Source organism: Dermacentor albipictus, chromosome 3 (genome assembly GCF_038994185.2).
Source record: "Dermacentor albipictus isolate Rhodes 1998 colony chromosome 3, USDA_Dalb.pri_finalv2, whole genome shotgun sequence".
Taxonomy (NCBI): domain Eukaryota; kingdom Metazoa; phylum Arthropoda; class Arachnida; order Ixodida; family Ixodidae; genus Dermacentor; species Dermacentor albipictus.
The window spans coordinates 139,377,883-139,393,601 of record NC_091823.1 but is presented as its reverse complement, the minus strand read 5'-3'; the positions used below and the strand labels follow the sequence as shown (position 1 = coordinate 139,393,601).

The following is a 15,719-nucleotide window of genomic DNA, read 5'->3' as shown; positions in this document are numbered from 1 at the left end:
TCATTCTTACGCACTATTGATTGCGTCGTTCACGCAATCTTCATTTATCTAAACTTAATGTTGTTTTATATTAATTTTATTGTTGCAGATGTACAATAATGAAATTTAGGTTTCTTGTTACCAGTAGTAGTGAGGAAGAAAGCCCAGTCCCATTAGTCTTCAAGTTCGCCCAGATAACATTCGTTACTTTTTACAACGTGGCCAGTTAAGGGGCCTCGGATGTGTCGTGCCCATCGCGCCACTAGTTGACGGCAATAATATTCATTTTTGGATATCTAAAAATGCCCTTCTGATGCGTTTACACTTTATAGAATAGCCGGCTGAGTGATTTACCCGACAGTGCCACGATAATTCAATCTAAATGCGCGGCACGACTTAGCAGGAGTGAGAGCGTTTGGGTTCTGGCTAAAATTATAAATGGGATTATATTTTTAAATACTGGACTCACGACAATGCCATTCCAATGGACCGAGCGTCTCCTGGATAAAGCAGCCAATTGTGGAGAATGGTATAGCTCGGCCGTAGTTTATAGTGTCTTTTATCATTCATTATCTTGGTGATCATCTGCAAGGAAAAAGAGATCGCAGCAATAATTTAAACGACAAACGTACCCATAATGCTGCTCTCCCCTTGTCAGCCAGTCTGAAAGAAAAACCGCCCAATGTAGGCAGTGCTAGTCGCTTTACAAGCTAACATAAGCGACATGCTATAAATGAGAAGAGCGTTTGTTTTACTAAGCACGAGATCCAGCGATCGAAACCCGGCCACGGCGGCCGCATTTTGATGGGAGCGAAATGCGAAATCACCCGTGGTACTTAGGATTTAGGTGCACGTTGAAGAACCCCAGGTGGACAACATCTCCGAAGTCCCTCACTACGGCATGCCTCATAATCAGGTCGTAGTTTCGGCACGTAAACCACCATAATTTAATTTTTTATTTAAGCGTTTGATTTGGCTTTTCGAAAAACGCTGCTGGCTACCCCCTAATGCTCCGACGTTGATTGCGTACATTTGACGCCGGAAGATTGGAATAAAAACAGATTGGCCTACTTTTACGTTATCGGACTCTTGGTCACCGTTTTGGTCTGCATTTGTAAAATATATTCTATATGTCTTCACTGTAAATGGAAGAGAACAAAGAGGGTTAACGGAGAGACCCGATTTTCATTAGTCATAGCATAAGAAGCCAACCAAAAAAACCGAGGACGATCTTGTGGAAATCACTTGCACTTACTACATATATTACAGGAATGATAAAGTAATGAAAACAAGTGCATGAAAAACAAGATGCCGCAGGTGGAGTACGATACCATGTCTTCGCATTACGCGCGAGATGCCCTTACAAATTCAGCTATCGCGGCGCCCTTCTCGAATGCACATTCTGGGGTATTTGTATTTTGCTACTAGAAATAACCCTGGGAGTTATAAAGGGAACATGAGACGTCCACCCAAACGTAGCTATGAGCTACAAAGATTTTTGGAGTAATTAGCTACGTTTGCATTGGTGTCTCATTTTCCCTCTACTAATTACTTATATCCAACTTTCGGGTGTACACAGAACTATTACGTCTAACCCTGGGAGTGTTAGCCACTGCCACCATTCACAAGCCTTGGCGGCGGATGTGGAACATTCATTCTGCTTCAGACGTCATTAGTAAGCGATCTTTTTGGATGCGGGCAGTTAGCCAATAAAGCCACATATGCCATCTGAAGGTATCAAGATCGCCGGATGGGACACCCTCGTTATGACCCTTATTGATGCCTTCAGGGAGCATGAGTGGATTTATTGACGAGCGGCCTTCCTCCGAAAAGATCAGGTACCTGTGACGCCTGCGGTAGAGTGTTCCGCATCTAGCGCCAAGGTTTGCCTATGGTGGTGCTGGCTAACACTCACAGGGTTAGTTCTAGTAGTAAAACAGTAAATACGCTAGAAAGTCTGGGGGAAAACGGCGTGGGGTAGCTCAGTTGTTAAGAGTACCGCCCGCGTAATGTGAAGACGTGGGATTGTTCCCCGCATGGGGCAACTTGTCTTTTCAAGCACTTTCTTTCTCATTAGTTTATCATTTCTATAATTCAATAAGTGTGTACAATTAATTTCCCCTATGCTCTACTCGGTGTCTTTGTTGGCTTGTTTTTATGCACTATAAAAGGTTTTGTTATAATATACCACTATAATCTATGCAGGAACCACAAATATAGAAACTGTCATGCCGACATTTTAATTTCTATAAGGTGCCCATTTCTTCCTAACTTTGCCACTGTATTGTAAATGTGCAAGGTGTGTAATACTTTGCCACTGTAGTGTTACAACGGCAAAGTATTACACACTTTGGACTTTTACACTACACAATGTATTACAATTTCTAGAATTCATGCAAGAAAGCATGTATTGACTACAAACAGTATTGCTGTGCGGCAGCTCTCCACTCTCCTAATTCGGTAAATTCGTAACGATGCACCCCTCTCCCAATTCTTTTTTTTTCGTGGAGACTTACGTAGGAACTGTGTTTACTATTACCTCTGAAGCTGCGTGAACACAAAGGGAATTCGACACTAGCCGGATAATGGGCTCATCGAATGGTCAATTACGGTATGCACTCAGCAGACACACCACGGCTTACTGTCGTGATAATACGTAAAGGTCACTCTAAACGCGTGCAGATCCGGTGTTAGTGCGCTCGGTAACTCAGCTTCTTAGGTCGAATGGCCGCCGTAAGGAAGGATACATTCGCTCAAACTCGAATGCATATTACTGAGAACCTACCCACCCTTTAATATTAATGAGTTTATAGAACTTACATTACTCTGGCCGAAATCATCTCAAGATGAATGTTGGCGTAAATGCGATTGCATTCAACCAATGTAGTGACTCAACGTTTTGCTAACGCCTAAACACGTCCCGTACATTGAGTGCACGCAGTCAGGCTTCTTTATCGCGCGTAATTCTGGACACACTGCGTCTTCTAGCTGCGCCGCACTCAGGGAATGTGGGCTTCCTTTCGCTTCTTAACCGAGACTACAAGAGATGCCCACGGGCTTTCCGACGGCTGTACGATGTCGACGCGCGGCATTTCGCTTACTTGTTGCCTTATAGGTTCACGTTATCGCATCGAAACTCGGTAAGGGCTCTGGCAGAGTGGCCGAGCGCACTCTTCGGTTAATATGCGATGCATTGTGACTGGTAAATATGGAATCCTCGATGACATCCAAACGGAGTCTTTGTATCGTCAGAGGAGACTCCTGAGCTGTTGGTGCTTACTCAAGAGGCTACATGGATTTATGTCTAAGTCTGGTTCTGGAACTACAGTTGTTGGGAAGGTGCGGCTGAATTGTAGAGGACAAACGCATTGCAGGCTTCCGCTATTTACTCGCTGTATGGGGTCGTCGTGCCCTTGTTGATGTGCTTGAATTCCTGGCTGAAGCTTGTCAGCATCACTTTCGCTTTCCCTCCGTACAGTCGAGCGATCCCTCTTGCGATTGAAATTTTACGGTCGAGCTGTAGAAGGTGGTCGCCCTCAATGACGCCTTCTACATCTGCGCGTGTTTCGCTGCCGACGGAAATGGCAATGGTGGAGCGACGCGTGATACTAACTTGGTCCTTAAGTGGACACAATGCATGGTGACTACTAGCGCTCTCCGGCTTCATCGCTTGATGTTCGGTTACCTTTATCGACTTTGAATTCAGGTCGATGATTGCGCCGTGTGGCTTCAGAAAGTCCATGCCGAGAATGACGTCTCTTGGTCGCTGTCGAAAGATAACCCCGGTGGCAGGGTAGCTCCAACCATGAACGGTAATTCCTGCCGTGCACATTCCAGTCGGCATTATTAGGTGTCCTCCAGCTCTCCGGATTCGAGAGCCTTCCTATGTAGTGTGAACGTTTTTCAACTAGGCGGCAATGAATCCATGCATCACTGAGTGGCCGGGTTCGACGAACAGCAAGCACACCTGGATCAGTTGCGGCTTTTGGTTTTATGGATATGGGCTGATGGAGAGGCCCCGGGCTGGTCCATTATATACCCGGCACTGCGGCGACAGCTAGCGATCTTGTGACGGTGAACGGGACTGTCGTCGTGGGTTCCACTTAGTTGAGGCGAGGTAGTCGGCGATATTGCGAGGGCGTTCACCTTGCTGCGGAAGCGGAGGGTTGACGAGGAAACCTCGTAGTCCCATTTCGCGGTGAGGGTTCCGTTGCCCACTTCTCCGCAGTAATAGCACAGCGGACGATGGCCGGGGAAGCGCAAAGCATCGGTCTTTCTTGGAACGCTACGCTGGCCTACGGTCGGATGTGTTGGCAGTGGCGGCCGTGGACGATGGCGTAAGTCCTCGCTTCTGTCTGGGGATGCGGTGATTGGGGCTGCGCCTGAGGAACCTACCAGTGAGCTGTGTAGTTACTCTTCGATTCTGTCAGAGACTGAGGCCACGTGTGTTTGCGACGTAGGCAAGATATTCAGCAGTTCTTCGCGAACACTGGCCCTGATGGTCTCTTGGTGGTCATCGGAACCGAGTGCTTGGATGGCGCACTGCGGTTTGAGCACATGGGGGTCAGATTGCCTTGTGCGCATTTCTAGAGTTTTCTCAATTGTCGATAACTCGTGTCGCAAGCTCAGCTACGGTCTTCGACGGGTTGCGGACATGTCCGGCGAAAAGCACTTGCTTGATGCCCCGCATCAGCAAGCGGTCTCTTTTCTCCTCCGACAATTCCATCTGCGTGTTTCGGAAAAGACGGGTTATCTCCTCCGTGAAGACTGCGACGGTCTCTCTCGGCAGCTATAATGGCTATTGTAGTAGAGCTTGGGCTCGTTCTTTGCCGGCGACGCTTGTATATGTGTGCAAGAAGCCGAGTGGGAATAGGTCCCACGTCGTTAAGGTGGCTTCTCAATCGTCTTGGTGGTGTCTTCATATGGGAAGAACACGTGGCGCAGCTTATCCTCATAGGTCCAGTTGTTGAAGATTGATATCTTCTCGAAAGTCTCGAGCGAGGTTTCCCGGTCCTTCGATGAGGCCGCAGAGAAGGTAGGTGGCTCCCTCGGTTGTTGTAGCGCGATTGCTGCCGTTGTGGTTGTTGGCTTGGTAACGATCTTTCTGGTCGTCTCAGGCAACAGTACGTGCTCTAGCGGCAGTCCTTGGAGCCTGCGGCTAGCTCGATAGTCGCAGGCTCTAAGGACCCATTATCCATTATGCAACTAGTAGTCGCATAATGAATGCTTACCAGCTAGTTCAGCTTTTTGTCCTTCTAAACCTTCCTCGCTAGTCCTTCGCGACGTTCGTGCTGTCTTCGTGGTTCGTGCTTGGATCATGGTTTTGAGGGGGCGTTCGGTACATAAACGCACTAGAACCTCCACCAGACGTCACGTAATAGCGGCCGTGAAGAAATGAGCAAAGCTGTGAGTGACGAAACTAACGTTATATTGGGCGAACCTGTGCCCTAAGAAATAGGCTATACACAAAGAACAACGATACTTGCCAACACAGTCGGTGATCGTGGAAAATCTTATTTGCGGAGCGAGAGCGTCGGCTTTTATACATGAGGCATCGTGAATTCCAGAATGATCGCTTACGCCCGCGTATCTTCCAGAAAGTTCTACAGCAGTCAGATTACGCAAGGTTCAGCGACAACCAGACCGCGGATAAAACCCGCGACAACATTCGAGAAACTTGCGATATATGCAGACGCATCCTGCCCCGAGCGATGCATAATATTCTTTTGCCGTTGAAACGCAACCAAACACACAAGTCTTCATATATATATATATATATATATATATATATATGTATATATATAAACGAAAAGAAAGGGGGTTAACCAAGGGGCCCGATCTTTATCCACAACTTTGTGGGTTCGGTTGTGAGTTCGGTTCCCACCTGCGGCAAGTTGTTATTTCATCCACCCTAATTGCCATTAATTTATCGTTTCTTTATTTCATTTATTCAAGCACGAGTAACTTTTCTTTAATTGTCCTTGGTGGCAGTGTTGGTTGGATTTTTTCTGATATGACTATATATATATATATATATATATATATATATATATATATATATATATATATATGCTTGTAATCTATTCGCTGTTTCTGAACTGTGCGAGACATAATAGAGCGTCGTAATTGAGGTAATCACATTATATCATTTACATCATACATTCTGTTTTCGCAGCATCTAATACACAGTTTGCTGTGATAAATTCAGAGTAATGTTTGTGCATGCGTTTTCCCATCGAAACTTTTGAACAGGCAATGTTTAGTCACACACAGCTTGCATTTTCTTTTTTGAAGCGGATGCCTACCTACACCTTGTCTCTTACCGTGGGAAAAAAATACGTTACATTTTGCACAGGTTGTGTAGTGATAGCGGGAGTTCCGTTACCGTCTAGCGTACAATCAATGAATGCCTTTGACGAGGGTTTCTATACAACTTTGTGCGACTCAAAGTATATCCGGATTTGTAGGAGATTACGACACTTACCTGCAATCCCGTCGCTGCTAACCTCGCAGAAACAAAAGGAACTAATCCTCTGAATAAGATACTTCCGCTCACTTGGCCATAGTGGTATATCCGGTAGCGGTCCCACAGCTCATCTAAATGCATCTTCGTCGAAACGTTGCTGGTAAGTTTTGTCATGGCGGCTCGGTCGGTGCATGTTCTGACAAAAGAAAGCGTATGAAAGAAACTGATCAGAATCATCTGAGATGATTACAAGGCTGAGATGCTTGCAATGGCAATATCATTTTGTTCTTTACGTGTAGTTGGTGTCTTGTTGTTGATTTTGTTCTTGATGAAGAGCTGAATAGGTTATGGGAGTTGGGCAGCTGCCGCGCTTCCTAGATCCAGCGCTGTGACAGCGAGCTTTCGCAGTTGACTGAGATACTTTCATGTTTGCTTGCGCGCTCTTGACACCATGCTTGTTAATTTTGTTTAGAAAGTCATGCGGCCGATAAAGCTACTGTCCCCTAATTTGCTATCACAATCGATGCTTCACCTTTCGGGAGAAGCTGTGAGTTTTTATTAGGGATGCGAGGCTGGTGAACTGTGTGCAAACTTTCGAAGCTTCATTTTTTTTTCAGATTGCGGACATCGTGTGTTTGCCACGCGATGAATCCCATCACCCGCAATGGTAAACACTAGGCCGAACACGTGGGCGCATTTAGACCTATAGAATGGCGGGAAACGAGCTGTCATAAGTATTATAGATGCCTGTTTTGTGACCTGCTTTAAACCAGTTAAGAATGATAAATGTATCCGTTCAAATTTGTTATCATTGATTCTGCCAAAAGTTGTGAATAATTGGGGAAATGTAGACTAAAAATGTCTTTCGTTCCAAAATAATTAGTCGGACACTCAGTGATGCTGACATAAGTGCTGCGCCAACAATTTTTTTTTCTCTTGTATTTGGGCAGTTTTGGCACCCGATAAGTTCTTAAACTTTCTGAGTAAAGCATTTCGTTCATTCACAAGGCAATGTAGCCCTTCAATAAAAGCATTTTATGTTGGTTTGTACTAATGGTTGTCGAAATTCATGACGTCTGCTTAAGCCACTACCGGCCGCCTTAATGGACTTGCTGTGCACTATCACCATCAAAAAGTTTGCACAAGCTTGATAAAATGTTCTTTCGCCTAGATTTTTGCACTAGCGAATTGACACTTTATTTTCACGCTATTTCCACATAACTTACGTCAATGCATTTTAGTGGCTAAATTTGGGCCCTTTGTTCTTTCCTTGGTGATGTGTCCTTGAAAAAAACTGCAAAATGCTGTTTTTACCCAAAATTACTTTTTCATTTCTCATGCCCTTACATCTCTATTCACTTACAGTGAATGTTGAAGGGATAACACGGTCGTCACGGTTTTCTCTGAATATCTTTTTAATAGATAGGAAAGCAGCAAATGTGGTTAAAACACGTGAAAAATATATTGGAATGAGATTGGAATGCAAAGATTGGAATGAACTTGCTTCTAACTTTGTTTCCATTAACAACAACGGAAATTTTGAAAATCACAAGGTAACACTGCATAATAGCAAGTATTTGTAGGAACTGCTGGTGGTCCTTTCCTTTTTTCTTGTTTATTGCTAGTTTTATATATCATGTTCTATTACTGCATTTATCATACTTTGAGCTAACATTGTATAATAAGCAAATATTGTGTATAAGCTTGTGATTTATTTCCTTCCTATTTGTTCTATAACCGACTCCCCATCTAATGCCGAATCACCCTGTGGGTAAATAAATAAATTATTACAATAGCAGTGATAGGAGGCAACAGCTATTCTGCTCGATTCAACAACCTCCAAATCCCTCCTGATGACAGCAAGCGCCATCTTAGGATATATTGTGTAAAGGACGAAATGCAGAGTCGCCGTTGCCGTTACCGATTGCCGTTACCGACATTGCCGTTACCGATTCATTGTGTACGTAATTCTTGGACGCGCGCTGTAAAAGCAGTGCAAAGCAGTGAATATGGACGATGGACCACATTTTAGGACCACTCTAATGAAGCATAGTTTTCAGGCGTGATGTGTCAAGGGAGGCCGAAGTCCTTAAAAGGCCTGTTTAGCTCGGTTTAAAGTGCTGGACTGATCGCCGAGACCCACATGCGAAAATAAAATGACGCAAGGTAACCATGACGTATTTCCGGCTCCTAAAATTACATCTGGCTCTTGCAAGACAAAAGAACACATCCTTTAGAAATTGGCTTCGCCTACTCAAAAAGCATTTGCGGAGAAAAGCAATTACCTTTCGTCACCAGTATGTTCTACCAGGCTGCTCAATGGATCATCATCAAAATCATCATCAGCCTGTTTTTTTTTCCACTGTAGGACGAAGGCCTCTCCCTCCGATCTCCTATTTCCCTTGTCCTCCGCCAACCGATCCCAACTAGCGCCCGAGAATTTCGTAGTTTTATCGCTCGATTTAGTGTGTTGTCGTCATCTATTGCGTTTCGCTTCTCTTAGTACCCATTCTGTAACCCTGATGGTGCCACGGTTATCTAACCTGCGCATTGCGTGACCTGCGCAGCTCCATTTTTTTTTCTCTTGGTGTGAATTGGAACATCGTCTTACACCATTTGCTCTCTCATCCAAATCGTTCTCTTTTCATCTCTTAACGTTATGCATAGCAGTCTTCGTTGAATCGCTGTTTGCGTGGTCCTTAATTTGGTTTGAAGCTTTTTTGTGAGTCTCGAAGTCTCTGCCCCACCTGTCAGCACTGGTAAAATGCTCTGATTGTACACTTTCTTTTTCAATGATACTGGTAAGCTTCCATTCAGGAGCTGGCAGTGTCTGCGGTATGCGATCAACCCATTTTTATTCTTCTGTGAATTTCCTATGAATGATGAGCGTTCCCTGTGATAAATTGACTTAGGTAAACGTACTCCTTCACAGACTCTAGAGGCTGACTGGCGATCCTGAACTCTTGTTCCTTTGCCCGGCTATTCTTCACTATCTTTGTCTTCTGCATATTATTCTTCAATACCATTTTTACACTCTCTCTGTTAAGGTCCTCAATCATTATTTGTAATTCGTCTGCATTGCAGCTGAATAGAACAATGTCATCGGGTAACCAAAGGTTGCCGAGATATTCCCCGTCGATCTTTACTCCTAAGCCTTCCCAGTTTAATTGCTTGAATACTTCTTCCAAGGACGCAGTGAATAGCATTGGAGAGATTGTATCTCCTTGACTGACGCCTTTCTTAATAGGTATCTTGCTGCTTTTTTTGTATAGAATTAAGGTAGCTGTAGAACCTCTGTAGATGTTTTCCAAGTTATTTACATAAGCGTTCTGTACTCCTTTAATAAGTAATGCCGCTATGACTGTTGGTATCCCTACTGAACCAAATGCCTTTTTCGTAATCTATGAAAGCCTTATAGAGAGGCTTATTATACTCTGCGGATTTCTCAAGAACCTGATTAATGACATGGATGTGATCCATTGTAGACTATCCCTTCCGGAAGCCAGCGTGTTCCCATGGTTGACTAAAGTCCAGTGTTGCCCTTATTCAATTGGAGATTATTTGGGGTAAATATTTTATATACTATCAATTCTCTAACGTCTTCCTTTGTTGTAGATTAGTATAATATTTGCAGTTTTCCAGTTTTCTCGGAACCTTGCAGTCGATAGACACTTCGTATAAAGGGCCGCTAGTTTTCCAAGCATTATGTTTCCTCCATCTTGGATTAAATCGACTCTTAATCCATCTTCTCCTGCCGCTTTTCCTCGTTTCAATAGCTTGCAACGCCCTTCTGACCTCATCGCAGGTTATAGGAGGAGTTTCTGTATCCTGTTTTTTGCTGTTTCTAATACAGGTATCCTGACTCCTCTGGGTATTGTACAGGTCAGTATAGAATTCTTCCGCAGCTTTTACTGTGTCTTTGAGATTGCTGATTATTTTACCCTGCTTATGTTTTAGTGCATACGTCTTGGTTTGTCGTAAGCCAAGATTCTTTATAACTGATTTCAGGCTGCGTCCATTTTTACGGCTTCTGTCTTTCTCACGTTACAGTTTCCAATATCACTTATTGTCGGCTTGTTGAGTTTTGACAGTTCCACGAATACTATCTGATATCTTGAGTTGGACAGTTTCATTTTTTGTCGTTTCTTTATTGGGTACTTTGTTACTCGGGAGAGCTTCTTTACTGGTTGCCTTGGTGACTTGCCTCCCACTTCAAGCTCTGCCTATGAAGCCAACCTAGTTACGCCTTCATTCATTAGCCCTATGTCATCATCATCTCTCTGTTCTAAGGCTGCGTATTTGTTTGCAAGTGCGAGCCTGAATTTGTCTGCTTTTACCCTTACCTCCTCTAGGTTGACCTGTTTCTTCTTGACCAGTTTTGCTCTTTCTCTCTTCAAATTGAGGTGAATCGTAGGCCGCACTAACCTATGATCACTGCCCATTACCGTACCTATCACTTCTACATCCTGCACTATGCTGGGATCAACTGCGGATCAACGGATAAACTGTACCTCAGAAAATTCAGGCAACAATTCTTACACTCACCATGTGCTCTCATATGCGGAAAGCTTACAGTGGGGCGTGTACACGGTTTACCATTCAACAAATAATTGAAGCTAGAAAATTTGTGGTTGTAAACTCTACAGTGAGTATATTTTCCGATGAAGAGAGCAGTTTTGATCGGATGTGAAAGAATTGTGTTTACTAGGATGCGCCTACTGTGGGTCAAGACTTGTGATGCGTTTACGTTTTGACATAGCCACCATACAATTTAAGGCAATTGTTTCACAAAAGAGCGCAAGAAATGAAAGCTTCGGTGGATGAAGGAGTGGAAAAACCCCTTCGTATTGCTTCCGCTCCTTCTTCAATGACTTCCACTGCGAAGGTTAGGTTAAGACAATATCAGACAGGCGCTGGGGCTTCCCATCCGCTCTGTAAATGGAAAGCTTTTAGCTCTAGGGCTCCACAACACTCTTGAGGAGATATTGAAGCAGTGAAGATCTCGCAGCATGAGAGACTTGCGGGAAGCCCTACGGGCAGGAAAATCCTAGCTAGGCTAGGCATAAACTATGAGGGGCAAGAAGGCATCAAAGTCAACCTGCCGCGAAGCGTGTGGAACCGACTAATAATCGCACCACTACCTCAACACATGCACCCAATCCATCGCAAGGAACGCAGAGAGAAACGGACCGAGGCTCTTGAGAAGCGTTCCAAAACTCCAAGGACGTGCTCTAAGTTGATGCTGCAGACTATGGCAGCGGCCGCATGGCCATAGCTGTCGCGAGAGCTGAAACTAGATTGATAGCCAGTGGCACAGTTCCAACGGATTGCTCTCAGATTGGAGAAGAATCTGCCATAGCACTTGCAATTACGAGTACTTCAGCCAAAATTATAGTCAGTGACTCTAAGGTCGACTCTAAAGCTGAACTTTGCTAGAGGCAGAATTTCTCCCGAGGTGAATACAATCCTGCAGACCTGCAGAGATAGCAGGAATATTGAAATAATCTGGGCAACCGCGCACGCCTCCCTCGCTGGGAACGAGGCGGCCCACGAATTAGCTCAAGGACTTACATTCCGAGCTGGTGGGCTAGCCGAAGGCTTCACGGGGCGGGACCACTTAGTGTGTTACAGAGAGATCACACAACACTAAAGACTAGGGCGGGTTAAATATCCTCCGGCTGATATATCCTTGAACAAGAGCCAGGCCTCCACTGGGCGTGGCCTGCAAACCAACTCGTTTCCAAACCAAATCTTAATCACATTCTGCGGGAATGCCCACAGGCTCCCTCTGAGGGAAGAATAAAGTATTTAAAACGATGGGAGGCCTTATTACTCAGCTCCGATCCGGAGATTCAACTGACGACGGTCCGACTGGCCGAAACCACCGCTAGGGTCCAAGGACTCCTGGCCGTCACCTAGGTGGGAAGGCTTAACGCCTTCCCTACATCTGTATGACAAATAAAGTTTTACAATCCAATCTAAATTGATTTCTTGGGGTCTGCTACCACTTCCCTTGGGCGTGAAATTGAGAAAAGTTCGAGCAATTCAAGATGGCGACCCTCACAATAAAGTGATATAACCCGATTGGTGATTGATTGGTAACGTCATTAGTACTTAGAATTGGTGATTGATTGGTGAGGTCACTGATATATCACAGATGGCAGCCAAATTATGACGTCACTGATAAATCCAAGAAGGCGGCCTATAGTGAATCAATGGCAACCCAATTCTTGATTGTTGGCGTCACGTGTCTGTGACGTCATAATCCATGAGGGCGTCAAAATTCTGCTGCAAGTGATGACGTGGTAAGTGAATCATGTGTTTATGATGTTATAATCAATGATGGCGGCATAGTTTTGAAACCTCTAATAGAAGATGGCGACCAAATTCAGGTACGAATGATGATGATGCAATGGTCCAATATGGCGGATAGATGTGGAACGTGATATGGGAACGTGATCATGGGAAGAAATGGCGCCATAGTTTTGGTTTTGAAAATCAAAGTGGCCGCTCTTGGTGTGACCTCATGGCCGAGATGGCGGACTCTAAAATTATTTGTTCCCATACTCACTCCACAAACATCGATCCTGTAACGAGGCAGTACAACCGTCCCGCTACGGGAGTGCTATAACACACACACACACGCACACACACACACACACACACACATATATATATATATATATATAAGCAGTCGGGCACGTCTGCGTATCTATCTACGTGTCCACTCGTGTCCCGTCCCAGCCTAGTCAGGAGCGCTCTCCCTGCAGGGGTGCTTTTAAGTCTGGCTCTTTGCGTTTCAAGCAGGGCTTCCGCCAGTTCGCTGAAAGTGTTGCTGATGCCCAGTTGGAGTAGTTTTTCGTTTGAAGTGTTTTTCGGCAGATGGAGAGCCGTCTTGTATGCTTTCCTGATTATCGTGTCCGCCTGTTCCCTCTCTCCTTTGGTCATCGCGTGGTACGGTAGAGAGTAGATGACTCGGCTGACGACCAGGCTGCCGACGAGTTTGAGTGTGTCTTCCTCTTTCATGCCGTATCTTTTTTGGGAGACCCTGCTGTTCATCCGGCCCACCTGCTCCGTCACTTTGCTCAGCAGGCTGATGGTGTGGCTGCATTTTCTGCTGCCCTGTAGCCACATGCCCAGGATTTTGATCATATTCTTTTCCGGGATGTTTTGACCATCAAGCGTTACTTCCAGCGTTGCTTGGGTGGGGTGTCTACCTACTCTCAGTAATTCGGATTTTTCTGTGGAGCATACCAGTCCCCTCTCTCTGGTGTACTGTTCGACACAGCGTGCAGCCTCTTGTAGCTTCTCTTGTTTTTCTCCCAGTGAACCTTGCGTGACCCAAACCGTGACGTCGTCCGCGTACATCGCGTGTTGGATGCCCTGAATCTCGCCGAGTCGTTTTGCCAGGCCGATCATCGCCACATTAAATAACACGGGCGATATCACGGAGCCTTGGGGTGTGCGTTTACACGGTGTGGAGAAGGTGTCGCTCCTCAACTCACCCAGTCCTACCGTTGCCGTTCTGTCGGTTAGGAAGTCCTTGACGTAGTCGTGTACTTTCCTTCCGCAGTTGGTGTTATTGAGGCCCGCCATTATGGCCGCATGGCTGACGTTGTCGAAGGCGCCTTTGATGTCGAGCGCCATCACAACGTTTTCACCCGCCTTAGGCATTGTGTCGAGTACCTCCTCTTTGAGTTGCAGGAGGACGTCCTGCGTCGATAGGTTGGCCCTGAAGCCATACATGCTGTCAGGGTACCACCTCCCGTTCTCCAGGTGCTGCTGGATCCTTCTGGTGACTATTCTCTCATACAGTTCTCCCAGGCACGACGTAAGCGAGATCGGCCTGAGATTCTCGATCTGTAGTTTCTTGCCCGGCTTGGGTATCATGACCACGATGGCGTGTTTCCATTCCGCCGGTACCTTCCCCTCTTGCCAGAGCGTGTTGAGGTACGACGTCAGCTGATCGACTGCCTCGTCGCTTAGGTTTCTTATGAGCGAGTTTCGAATCTTGTCCGCTCCCGCCGCTGTATTCTTGGTGGCCGCTCTCACGGCCTCGGTGACCTCCTCTCTTGTGATGGGTCGGTCCATTTTCGGGTTTTCCTCACCGAGATAATCTCCTTTGTAACCTTCGATTTGGTCTTTCCCGTAGCATTTTTCTCGGACTTCTTTCAGGAGCTGCTCTTCGGGACCTTCGTACTGGTGGACCAGTCTTTGGATCGATTTGCCGCTTTCGGACTTGTTCTTGCTAGGGTCCATTAGGGCCTTGAGGATGCGCCACGTTTTGGCCGTACTTAGGGTCCCGTTCAGCGAGTTGCTAAACTGTTGCCACCCCTGTCTGGCCAGCTGCGTCGCGTACTCCTCCGTCTGCCTAGTGATGTCCGCTATCTTCTCTACACTGGAGGGGACGACACTGACGTGGACGAATGCCTCACGGCGTACGACAGGGTAGGCGACCTTAACAAGTGGGACGAAGCGGCCATACTGAGCCATGTTCTCTTCTAACTCGTTGCAGTGGCCAGCCTGTGGTATAACAACCATCAAGCAGAGTTCCAGACATAGTCGGGATTTAGGACTTCCCCCGCCGATGTATTTGGTCGCCCTGCTGTTCGCAAGCTGCCTGCCTAGCAACGTTTGCGAGAACGAGCTCAACAGGCAGGAAAAACATTCACCAGTTATATTGAAGATGTCCTGGACCTATGCAGGAAAGTCGATTCGACCATGGAGGAGTCTGATCGATTCCGAAACATCCCGAAGGGCATAGAAGACGACGCCTTTAACATGTTGCTCGCCGAAAGTCCACGCTCTGTGGCTGAAATTGTCACACTGTGCCAGAGCTATGAAGAACTCCGCAGGCAACGGTCACTGACCCGTCGATCTCTACCGCGTGACGAACACCTCGCTCGTTTGGCTGCCATGTCCAACCAGGCAGTGTTGCTCGCAGAAATGAATGCGTTCGTCCGCGAGGAAGTTGCCCGGCAACTCTCGTTGATGGATTTTGCACAGCTGCAGTCGGTACACGTGCCTACGCCAAGTTTTGCGCCTCCGCTTCGCCACGTCATAGCGCAAGAACTGCACGAGGTGCCTGAGCACCACCAGCGTGTTGCTGCGGCTTCGCCTCACATCTACGCCGAAGTCATGGCCAAGCCCCAACAGATCCCGACGGCTGTGCCACTCAGCTACGCGGAAGTCGTCACCGAGCCTCTACAACTCCCTCAACGGGGACCACTCACGTATGCCGAAGACCTCGCTATGCCCCGACAACAGCCTGCTA

General features: G+C 46.2%; 1 protein-coding gene across 11 annotated transcripts in view; it reads right to left on the bottom strand.

Annotated features, from left to right (window-relative positions):
• The window catches only part of LOC135917740 (uncharacterized), a 224,577-nt gene that overhangs the window by 120,351 nt on the left and 88,507 nt on the right, over positions 1-15,719 (bottom strand). For all 11 annotated transcript variants that reach the window (XM_070536093.1, XM_070536094.1, XM_070536095.1 and 8 more), the window contains 2 exons: positions 6,464-6,641; positions 449-564 (listed from right to left, as the gene is read on the bottom strand). In XM_070536093.1, the coding sequence (XP_070392194.1) occupies positions 449-564; positions 6,464-6,641 (294 nt within the window). The remainder of the gene's footprint in view (positions 1-448; positions 565-6,463; positions 6,642-15,719) is intronic.